The sequence below is a fragment of the Alligator sinensis genome, unplaced genomic scaffold (assembly GCF_000455745.1).
Source record: "Alligator sinensis unplaced genomic scaffold, ASM45574v1 scaffold569_1, whole genome shotgun sequence".
In the NCBI taxonomy this organism is placed as follows: Eukaryota; Metazoa; Chordata; order Crocodylia; family Alligatoridae; genus Alligator; species Alligator sinensis.
The window spans coordinates 2220323-2231722 of NW_005841914.1; the positions used below are offsets into that span (position 1 = coordinate 2220323).

The following is an 11400-nucleotide window of genomic DNA, read 5'->3' on the forward strand; positions in this document are numbered from 1 at the left end:
CCGGTTGCACTGCTTTATTATCATCGCAATGATGATTTCCAGTGCCCAAATCAAACCAACCGTGTCTTGACATACGGGGCGCTGAGCTTCCACCAGGCCAGCATCCCACCTCCCCGGCGCGCCCAGCCCTTCAGACACCCCCTGCATCCAGTGACCAAGTCCAGACCCCCCAGCCACCATCACCTTAGGCAAAGGGCCCGAAATCCCGCATGAAAGGCCAGGCACAGAGAGCTGGGGCGTGGGAGAAGGACACAATCCGCGGAACTGCCTGGTTTGGATGCACAGGGTCTACAGACATCTATCTATCTATCTGTACAGACATCTATCTATCTATCTATCTATCTAGCTGTACAAACATCTATCTATCTATCTATCTATCTATCTATCTATCTGTACAGACATACATCTATCTATCTATCTATCTATCTATCTATCTATCTATCTATCTGTACAGGCCAAATTAGCCAAAACTAAATCCAAGAGTCCAGAACCATAAGTGGCCCTACTACTGGCAAACATCCTCCACCCACACTGGGGGCTTCAGATGTTTCCAAAACCTTTGGCGGGCATCCTATGTGCAGGCCCAAGCCCGGAGACTTGGGGTTTGGCTGCCCCCAAGTTTTGCCTGCCCTCAGCCATAAGGCCTTTGGAGCAAGCAAGGGAGGAGACCCCCATTTCTATCAACTGGGCTTAAAGCCGCTGTGCCTCGGTGGGTACTGAACCAGAAGAGCAGTTCTCCTAGTTTTCTGTGGGCTTTTTTTTTTGTTAACTTCATGCAGAATCTAGCAAATTAGCACGCGGTCCAATAGTTATATTTGTTTTTGCTTTGATCTCAAAACTGAATAGTAGAGTGCTGCCTCACTAGCGTATTTGTAAGCCATCAAGTTTCTCTTCAGCTGGAGAAAAAGACGGGTTGGTGTCTATGCGAGGATGCACGTCCTGCTTTTCAAAATCTTAGATCCGCTCATGGGCTTGGTGGGGGGGAGATACAGGCCTGGGCATAAAACCATCACACAAGGGTTGCCCTCGACTGTGTCAGATGTCAGTCCATGCTGCCCAGTCTCCTGTGTCACGAAGTAGGGAGGCTGCAGGGTCCCACTAAAGCAGGAGGCAGCCACCCTTGCAGGGGTGCTGTGGGTGGACTCGGGCGTTTGAAAGATGACCTCTAGTCATCATCCTTGGAGAAGCTGGGGTGGCTCTTTTTTTATTTATATATATATTGTTTAATTTGTATCCAAGGTCAAATTAACCGAAACTAATTCCAAATCCAGGAGTCCAGAACCATAAGTGGCCCTACTACTGGCAAACATCCTCCACCCACGCTGGGGCTTCATGATGTTTCCAAAACCTTTGGTGGGTGTCCTACGTGCAGGCCCAAGTCCGGAAGCTTGGGGTTCAGATGCCCCCGAGTTTTGCTTATCCATAAGGCCCTCGGAGCAAGCAAGGGAGGAGACACCCATATCCATCAACTGGGCTTAAAGACGCTGTGCCTTGGCAGGTACTGAACCAGAAGAGCAGTTCTCCCGCAAAGTGGTTCAGGAAGACTGCCTTCTTGGACACGGATACATGGTATTTCCTCTGCCATGTTAAGAAGCCACCACGCTTGATCTGAGCCTTCAAGAGGCCGAGAAGCATGTACAGCCATTTGCGCTCTCAGGAGAAACTCTCCCAGGGATGATTTAGCCTTACTGTTCCAGTGTGGCTGGGGGTGTCTGAACTCCCAGGCCCAAACCTGCACACAAGATGCCTGCCTGGATATAGGGAGTGTCTGTGTTCCCAGGCCTGCTAGTCTGGGAGGTAGGATACTGGCCTGGTTGAAGCTAAATGACCCATGGATATTTAAAGACACAGTTAATTTGATTTGGACATTAGAAATAATAATTGTAATAATAAAATGGTGCAATAGGTGTAGGTGTCGCATATATTATATATGTATGTATGTATATGTGTGTATATACATATAGGTTAGATGTACCTCATGTTATCGTTAGAGACATTGTACTTTAGGTATGCAGTGTATTAGTGGGTACCCAGAGAAGACTTTTGCCTTGGTGCCCACCAATATTTCTTCTTCTCTCCTATACACACACTGCATGCAGCCGTGCCCTCTGCTTGCCAGCTGTTCTCGTTCTACCCCGGTAATAACTGCACTCCAGGGGCAAAGTTATTCCAGTTGTGATGTTTGTTCTGATTTCATAAGTAGGGAATAGGGAGAAGTGAATGAATGAGATGATCTGTCTGGGAGTTACAAACTTTTCTGAGTCCAGAACCTTTCAAGATAGCGTGCAGGGTTTTATCCTGTTTGTCAACAGAGGGACAAGTCTGTTGCTAGCCCAGCTTCCCCCTTGTGCAAAGGGAAGATAATGAGGCAGCACTGACTCTGCAGGCCAGTCCAGATAGAAGGAAGGAAGGCAGGTAGGGCAGATTGATTTAAAATCCACATGATTCAAAACGCTATTTTTATTCACAATGTAAACCAGCGAAGAAGAAACCTTGATTACACTGACAATCTTCATCTCAGGTTGCATTTGTATGTTTTAATTATTTTCTGACAGAAAGGTTGTCTTGATTTGGAAGACAACTATTGATTTGCAACTAAATATAGCCTCTACAATAAATCTGGTATGTCTGTTTGCTAATCAGAACAGCATAGTATGTGTGTATGCATATTTATTTAAGCATTTTTAATGCCTAACAGCCATCTAATCAGATTGTTATGCTTCACAATTTTATGGTATTAAAAATGGGGGATGACATATTCTTACTTAAAAGAAGTTTTTTTTTTTTTTTTACTTGTCATTTGGAAGAATCTGCATTTAGAAAGACACGGGAATTCAATTAAGAACACACAAAAATGGGATTTCAAGATTTTTTTTATTCATTAAACAAAATACCTACTATGTTCTGGATAGCTAAGAGAAGAGAGTATGCTTACCAAAATGTGTTTTGTATTTAACTAATGTATTTAGTAAACAAAGGAAATTTGATTTGAATTTTATAAATTGAACTGATCCTTTGTGCCACCACGTTCTCCAAGTTCATAGAACTAGAGCCTCAGACCTAAGTTGGAAAGAGGAAAACTTCCCTGCTTTTCCCACTTCCAATCATTTTTGAAACATTGAAAGAAAGAAAAAAGAGTTGAACTGAAGCAGCTAAACTGAAAGAGAGAAAATATTCTCCTTGCCTCCTAGTGCTGTCAGACTAGTTTGCCACTTCAACAAAGCCTTATCAAGTAACTGCCATCAATTCAGTGGATTGTCTTTCTTTAAAATGTCAGCAGCAAACACATATTGCTTGAATATATATTTTTTAATGTAAATGATTTTACTAGAGGATGGTATCTTAATTTGAAATGGGCTTCATCATTTCAAATGTAAGTAGGTTCACATTTGAGAGAAATGTGTAAATACTAGATTTGAATAAAAATTCTGTTTGTTTATCAAATTGTCGGTTTTTGTTCGCCCTGAAGATCGAAATCCCCATAAGAATCTGGCTGGGAAGGCTCCCTGGGAATACCATAGTTTCCTACAGGGCTGACAGTGGTAGCCCAGCAGGGCCAGGGTGGGGTGAGAAGTAGGGTTAGCTCCTTTTGTCCTGGCAATGTACAGCTAAATTCATTTTGCTCTATGAGGAGATTAATTATTGCATCGTAAGAGCCTCTGGGAAGGATATAAAGGGCTTGACAGTATGTTTTGTGATTGCTGTACCCCACTAATTCACCTCTAATAACTCACTTGTAATCACTTTTGCCTGTTCTCTTTCCAGACCTGACCCATTGTCTTTTGCTTTGCCACGCTCATTGTAGACCCCAGTTGTACAATCTGCATGTAGCAGACCCCTGCACCCCCACAGATCTCTGCTGATATCAAGAGCTGGTATCTAGATGCAGGGATGTGCCTGGGGGGGATCCAGCTGTAGGCTCAGAGCCCGAGACTCCAGGCTTTTGTTGAGTTAATAATGTGCCTTAGTCTATGCTCAGAAAGGGCTCTGTAAATGAGTAATAGAAGTAAATAACAAAGTGCTTTGACACCAGTGGCTAGAAGGGGCCATGGATGTGAAAATTATTGTAACGTGTTTTATTCTCTACAGGAGGGACTGAGAACAGAGCTGAATAAAATGATTCATCAAATAAAATATTGGCTGGATCATGTATTATTCAACGGATACCTTATTCAGGAAAGCTATGCAGTTGAGCAATGCAAAATATGGTTTACTGCCATTGCTTGACAAATACTATTCAGCCACCTCTAACCGAGACCCAACCTTGTTTTCATTTAACTTCTGTTGACATATTTCTCTCTCTTGTCCCAGGTCTTTCTTTGAAATGGATGTGTCAGATCTTAACTGCAGGCAGGGAAATGACTACTCAGGAGCATTTTGCAGATTGGAGCTATTTTTCTTTCTGGAAACAAATGATATTCTGTCTTTATTTAGAATCTTGCCCTACGGGGAGGCAGCAGGTGTAGTTATTACCTTAATAACAGCTTTTCTGATACAAGTGCCTGTAGCATAGGCTAGGAAGCACTAAAATTTGCCAGTTGACTCAGTATTTCTTTTCTGAAAGCAGTTTTATTAAACGTCCAGCCACTGAATAAAGTAACACGTCATTCTAACATACAAAGGTCTGTTCTAGGGAAAGGAGGGTGCCTGGGTTGGAAATAGTCTTTGTCTGATGATTTGCTCTTTCTTCTCCAACAAAACTAAACCAGTAGGATTTTCAGGCAGTTACAATGCCTACTGCCACGTGACAGCAAGCATTTTAAGGATGGTCTTGCTCAGTCTCGCTGCCTGGCCTATGTGTCTGATCACACTTCTTCACCTGGCACTGCTCTGCTATTGCTTTATTCTTCCCACAATCCTTTCCTGGGCCCCAGAATCTACCTCTTACATCCTCTCCATTTTGCCTCTCTTTATGACTTGGGATTCATATTGGTGTTCATTGACTGTCTTTTCTCATAGCAAATGCATCACTGTAAATGGTTTAATCTCTTCCGTAGTATTAAATGCATATTACAGCGGTACATTGTTAAAGACAGAACCCTTTAATAAATCAGACCATGATTCAACGATTACACTAAGGCTCCCTAACAGCAGTCTAGTCGTACAAAGGTGCCTTAAAGTTGGTGTGATTTACCTGTAAATATGCATCACAGCCATTTTGGGGCTCCTTTGCAATGCCAAATTTTATCTTTTAGTACTGGAGTGCTGGGATAATCTGATGTTTCCTTCACACGACGGTGTCAGACAAAACAGGAGGTTAAAATTGTTCTCTCTGCTGTCAGGCTGAGCTTACTGCATTTGGGCTGGAGGCTGGTTCAGCTCACACCTGCCAGCTTCTCTGAAGCGGATGGCAAGTCTCCAGGAAATGTCCCTGGCAATGCTAGATCCTTTGCTGTTTTACTCCAGCAAGTTCTCAGGGAGAGACTAGCCCCCTTCCCCAGCAACAGCTGCACTAAAGGGAGATGATTCTTTTCCACAGCCAGGTGCAGCGGGGTTTTGCTTAGCCAGCCAGCAGCATTGATGTCAGCTCCATGCTCCAGGAGATAACAGGCTTCCTTGCTTTGCCCGTAGTAGGCAGCTCTGTGAAGTGGGGTCAGATTCAAACCATCCTTAGCATTGACACCAGCTCCTTCCTTAACCAAGAGGTGCACTATGGTTAGGTATCCTCCAGCTGCTGCTTTGTGGAGAGCTGTGCAGCCATAGTGGTCCTTCAGGTGCACATTGGCTTTGCCTTTCAGCAACACTCCTGTAATCTGGGGAAGAGGAAAGAAAAAGTGAGTTCATGTTGTGGCAGCCCACAAAGGAATGGGTCCCACTGAATCAGTGACAGTAGGGCCAGGATTTCAGTTTAAGCATGTAAGCATTTTAGCAGTCTGCTACTCTGAGAAGTTCCCAAAGGGGCAGAGCACTGTAGATTAATTTTTATTAGGGAAAACGTCTATGCAGAGACATTTTTTCCTGATTCATTAGTTTAATTTTAAGTCTGCATTAGCTATTTCATTCATAAAATCATAAAAATTGACTTTCTAGAATCATAGAAAGTTAGGGTTGGGAGGGCCCTCAGGAGGTCACATCCACCCCCTGCTCAAAGCAAGGCCATCCCCGACTAGATCATCCCAGCCAAAGCTTTGTCTAGCTGGGTTTTGAAAACCTCCAAGGATGGAGCTTCCACCACCTCTCTGGGTAGCCTGTTCCAGTGTTTTACTACTTGCCTAGTGAGAAAATTCTTCCTAATTCCTCTCTTCCATTGTTGTATCTCCAAGCCACCAGCTGAATTCCCGCCTGTGTCCCGATCATTGAGGGAGGAAATCCCCGACTCATTTACTGTCCCTGCAGAGAGACCTCATGAGCACACACTAGGTGTTCACATGCCAGAAGTTATCTAGTTCTATACAAACAGCCAACCAGTCAGAGTAACCTTGTATTAATTCAGGTTCATTTTTTCCATGCTGAGGCACATCAGAAGACAGAGGACAATCAACAGGAAAAGCTGTATGTGTCCGGAAGCCATAAACAACATCCATGGTCCACAGCTGAGAATATCAGCCAGGCTTGTCCTACCTACAACTGAGTAAATCAGCATCATTGCTCATCTTAGACCACTCTAACTGAAGAAGCTGGCTGGAGAGAATCTGGTGGCCATCTTTCCTATCTTGCTGGCCCTGATCAATGGATAACGAAGTATCACCATGTTACAGACCTACCTCTTGATCACCGTTGTCTGCAGCAATGGCAAGTGCTGTTCTCCCCAGCCCATCCTTGACATCGATATTGGCCCCCTTTGCAAGCAAGAACCTTACAATGTCACTTCTTCCAGTCTCTGCTGCCACGTGCAATGCTGTGATGCCTCCATCACTGCCCAGGTCTGGGGAGAGGCCGTGGCACATCAGCAAGTCCATGACATGCAGATGGCTGCTCACAGTCGCCCAGTGCAGTGCTGTCCACCCATTTGTGTCCCTACCGGCAGGATCTGTGCCTTGCTGTAGCAGCAACTGCACAATGAGGGTGTGACCACTGGCTGCTGTGCAGTGAAGTGGGGTCAGGCCCGCTGTGGTCCCTGCTGTTGCTGAGGCTCCTCGAGCCAGGAGGAACTCGGCCACTTGGGTATGGCCATTCCAGCTAGCATGGTGCAGCGGTGTGTAGCGTGATTGATCCATGGCATGGACTGCAGCGCCACGCTGCACGAGGAATTTAACCATGCTGAGGTATCCATTCAGTGCGGCACCGTGTAAGGGCGTCCATCCATTTTGGTCTCTAGGTGGGTTGAAGCAAGGAAAACTCAGGGTGTTTACGTCAGAGAGCGACAGGCAGAGAACAAGCAAGACAAGCCTGAAATAACACGGCAGCTATCGGCCAACAGGTGCTCACCTGCTCTCCATCATTGCCCCCCGCTTCAGCAGCTGCTTCACCAGATGTGTGTTACCATTCCAAGCAGCCAGGTGCAGATCCCTCCACACACAGGCCGATGATGTGTTATTCTCCATCTGCCTAACCGATGTGGAATGGTTCTCCGTTGCATCTTCTTCCAGCGTCACCTCCTCGCTCAGCTCCATCCACCTCCTCAAGAGCTCGGCATCTGGTCTCATTCCTTTTTTTGTTGTTTTTTTACAAGAAAGAAATAACCATATGTATACTAATTTCATTTATTATTCTTTCCTTATCACCAGATGAGGGCATTTCAAGAGTTAAGGGCATTAGGAACAGGTTATAGAGTCTCTATCGCACAACTTTGAATCTAATTGTGCCCCCAAACCATCACTATTTGTTAGCCTCTTTGAAACAGATTAGGTGTTCTCATTCCATGTTTAGTGCTCAGCCTTTTCACAATCCTAAAAGTCACAGATTAGGCTCTTTTTTGGTAGCCTTAGCAGAGATATGAAGGATTATATGGACAGTTTATCCTCAGCGTACAGGAAGCACCTTTCAGAACAGCAGTGATGGGCTGGTGGGGTGGTCGGTTCCCCTTGTATCTGCTCTGGGTTGTGGCTTGCAGGCCTGTTACTCTGTCCTCTTTCACAAGCCCTCCATGAACTTTTAAACTTCCACCTGCTGTAGGTTGACATGGTCCCAGTTAATAATTCACTAAAGTTTCATAACGTAAATCTATGTTTCTAGCCATGTTGGGGGATGCAGGACATGTACACACCACAGTCTGATGATGTGAGGCTGCCAGGTCCTCAGACATCACGCTGCTTCGGATAAGACGGCCTCCTGAATCAGAAGCAGCATAGCAAGATTTGCTGGCATTTGCGGGCAGGCATCATCAAGGGTGCAATACTCCACAAAGGCAGCTACACTGCTTCCAGTTCGGAGCAGCACATTGGGCTTGAAGGCACCGTTGCCTGCCACGGTAAGTTTGCTGTGAAGATGTGTCTGCAGGTTGCAGTAGGTTTACAGACACATCATTCTTTAGCTCCATGCCTATTAACTATAAAACAATGGGAGGGCATTCAAACACTATCCCCTCAGCACCACAATGACAAGACCAGCTGCACTTGTGTGTGCAAAGCAGTATTCTAATAAGGGATCTGCTGCCCCGAGTCCAAATGAAAAAGGATGATCAAACAACAAGCCCTTTGTTCCCCAAAGGGGCTGAGCTCACTGCTCGTGGAGGTATTGTTCCTCCATAAGGAATATCGCAGGCTGGCCCTGAGGATTTCTGGCTACTAACAGAGTAAGGAGATACCATTTGAGACACACGCCATGATTAAAATCAAATAAAGCTCATCTAACTTCATGGAAGACTGTCGCAACAATTACTTTCCTTACCGCTCATTTTCCTTTCGCAGTCACGTGTGTTTCTTCATCTAGCAGAGGAAAGCTCCTGGGTGTGAGCGTACCCACTGCTTGATGGCTGCAGGGATGTTTCTGAGTGCCAGGCTTCGCGCGCTGGTTTGTTCATCCGGGATGGCAGAGTTTGCGAGCTGCTGGAGGGTTGTTCCTGTGTGCCTGCCAGCTGGAGGCAAATTAAACAGAGAAAATTAGGCCAAGCAGGGAAGAAGCTGGAGAGGGGCAAGGCTAGGGAGCCCTCAGATCATTCAAGCAGATTTGAGATGCACAAGAATGCCAGTGGAAAGGGTCAGTCGCTCTCACCTTGAGCCTGTCTGGTCTGGTTAGGCTTAAAGCACATAGGCTTTGATGACAGCACTGTCCTCTTAGTGATCTGCCCGTTGTGAGGTGCCAGGTGCTGTTTACTCAGTGACTCTGGAGGAGGATCTGGCTGCTGGTGGTTAATAGGATAATGTTGGTTTCCCACAGGTATGTCACCGTTCAGCGGCGCTGCCCGCATTCCACCGTACAATGGGCGTCTCTGGGTCAGTGTCACACAGTCATTGCTCGCCTCATCTTTAACTAAGTCTCTTGCCAAGCAAACAACTATAAAATCCAGTTCATCAGCAAGCTGCGAGTCAGCTGCTCAGAGCTGCTGAAAGTGAATGCAATTGAGATGGTAGGAATGACACTAAACTTCACTCCAGATCTACCCAGGCAGTTAAACAAAAGCTGTCTCTGATACTCTTTTTAAACTGCAAACTTTCGGACAAGCACCAACATGTTCCCCTGCCTGAGACTCCTCCAGTTACATGATAACTGGCTATTACTAGGCAGTGGCTCAACCTCTGATCTTCCAAACAGGGTCAAGTAGTTGTTTAGTTCAGCATACAGTATTGCTCTCCTGAAATTTTGCTCATGTTCCTATACAAAGAATGAGGAAATTTATATTTATATTTCTTGCTGGAGTCACTTGATCCCAGCTGACTTCCTGCCTATGGCGGAGGGGGTGGGGTGGCGGGACCGGACCGAATGATCTCATGAGGTCCCTTCCAGCCCCTAATGTCTATGAAATAACTTCGCTTTCTGGTGCTTTTCAGCCTGAACAATCCTAAGACCTTTTACAAAATTCTCATGAAAACAATAGGTCACATTCCCAGGGGCACCTACATCTCCTATTGACCAAAATTGTGGGTATTCAGTGAATGCAGACCCTGGATGAATCTGTCACTGAAAGGAAACTGCTTCTGGGGGGAACACAGCAGCTGTTTAACAGCCCGGAAAGCCCCACTGCAAAGCAAGGAAGGGAAGAAGACTCCTGTATCTGATGAAACTGCATGGGGTGTTTAGGCTGGCAAGGTGCAAGCCACGAGGTTCAGAGAGAGACGTCCATAATTTGGGGTGATCGTAAGAACAAAAGCAAGCTCCAATGCTTATGAGGGAGACCTGCCACTAGATCTTAGTGTAAGAAATTGCCATGTGCTGATTCTCTCCTAGACAGCAGGTGGCAAGGAAAAAAGGGCATCTGCCCTCTGCCTCCAGCTTCCCTTAGAGCATGCTTATTTCCACCTAGCACAATTCCTGTGGACATACCCTAGCCACCCTCACGCTAGCTGGCTTGGGAGCTGCCAGCAGCCATACAGAACTAAGTATGGGCTGCAAAATCCACCTAGAGAGCCATGGCAATCTGGCAGCGGTTTGTCTGTGCTGGGCTCTGTGCTGCTGGGGCTACACGGACCTAGAGATGATTTCATGCGCTACAACAAGGCCTTTGTGTAAGTCAGCATCTCTCCCCAGGTTTTCAGAGGCTGTGAAAGCTCAGTGCTGCGTAAGAATTGCTAGAATGGCAGGAAGAGGTGGCTGCAAAAAACCTCCCCAAAATCAAGGTATGAATCATAAAACCCCACAAGATGGTGCTGTAGCTACAAAGACTGGAGAAATTGTTCCCTATCCAGGGCAACCTGCTTGTGTCTGGAGTTGGTGAACTTTGCAGACTGTTTCTGAGCTTTGGGGTGATAGTTTGATGACTAGAAGAATAATTATTTTCTTCCATGCGGAACTGTGGTCAAGAAATACAACTCTCAGACCTCTGTGGGTTAAATCTGAGTCTCAGGAAAACCTGGAGTAACTGCTGCACTTGGGGAAGTTGCTCTGGTTTTATCTGAGACCACATGAGTGAACCAAGATGCTTTTTGGAGCAAGGGAAGCCCGTGCTATCTATGTATTTGGAATAAAAGAGCCCCCAGGAGGTCAACCAGTAGAAATGGGGGCCTAATATTTATAGGAGGGGCAGACTTCATGAGTAAGACCCAGTTTTATTGGTTTACTGAGGCAGACTGGATCAGGTATTGCAGACTGTACAATACTGTAGTACTGGCAAAAATGTTATAGCCGTTAGTAAAAACTAATCCCAAGTATTCTGCATTTTAACACTGGCCATCTCTTCCCAGCTGATATGGGGGGGGAAGCAGGTACACCAGAGAATCCCACCCTAAATATCCTCTGACAATATTAGGAAGCCAAGCACAATAACTTCAGTATTAATATTATCAGAAGTGAGGTAGTAGCAGTCCAGGGGCAAACAGGAAGGAGCTTGTTCTACAAATGCAAGGAAGACTTGAGGCCTCACCA

At 45.7% G+C, this 11400-nt stretch overlaps 1 protein-coding gene across 1 annotated transcript in view; it reads right to left on the reverse strand.

The window, feature by feature from the left end:
• Positions 1-9337, reverse strand: part of LOC102375680 (ankyrin repeat domain-containing protein 65) — a 13192-nt gene extending 3855 nt beyond the window's left edge. The window contains exons 1-6 of the mRNA XM_014517552.2: positions 9094-9337; positions 8770-8956; positions 7369-7588; positions 6705-7254; positions 5325-5753; positions 1503-1614 (exon numbers count right to left, since the gene is read on the reverse strand). Of these exons, the coding sequence (XP_014373038.1) occupies positions 1503-1614; positions 5325-5753; positions 6705-7254; positions 7369-7588; positions 8770-8776 (1318 nt within the window). The 5' untranslated portion in view covers positions 8777-8956; positions 9094-9337. The remainder of the gene's footprint in view (positions 1-1502; positions 1615-5324; positions 5754-6704; positions 7255-7368; positions 7589-8769; positions 8957-9093) is intronic.
• Between the last annotated feature and the right edge of the window lie 2063 nt (positions 9338-11400).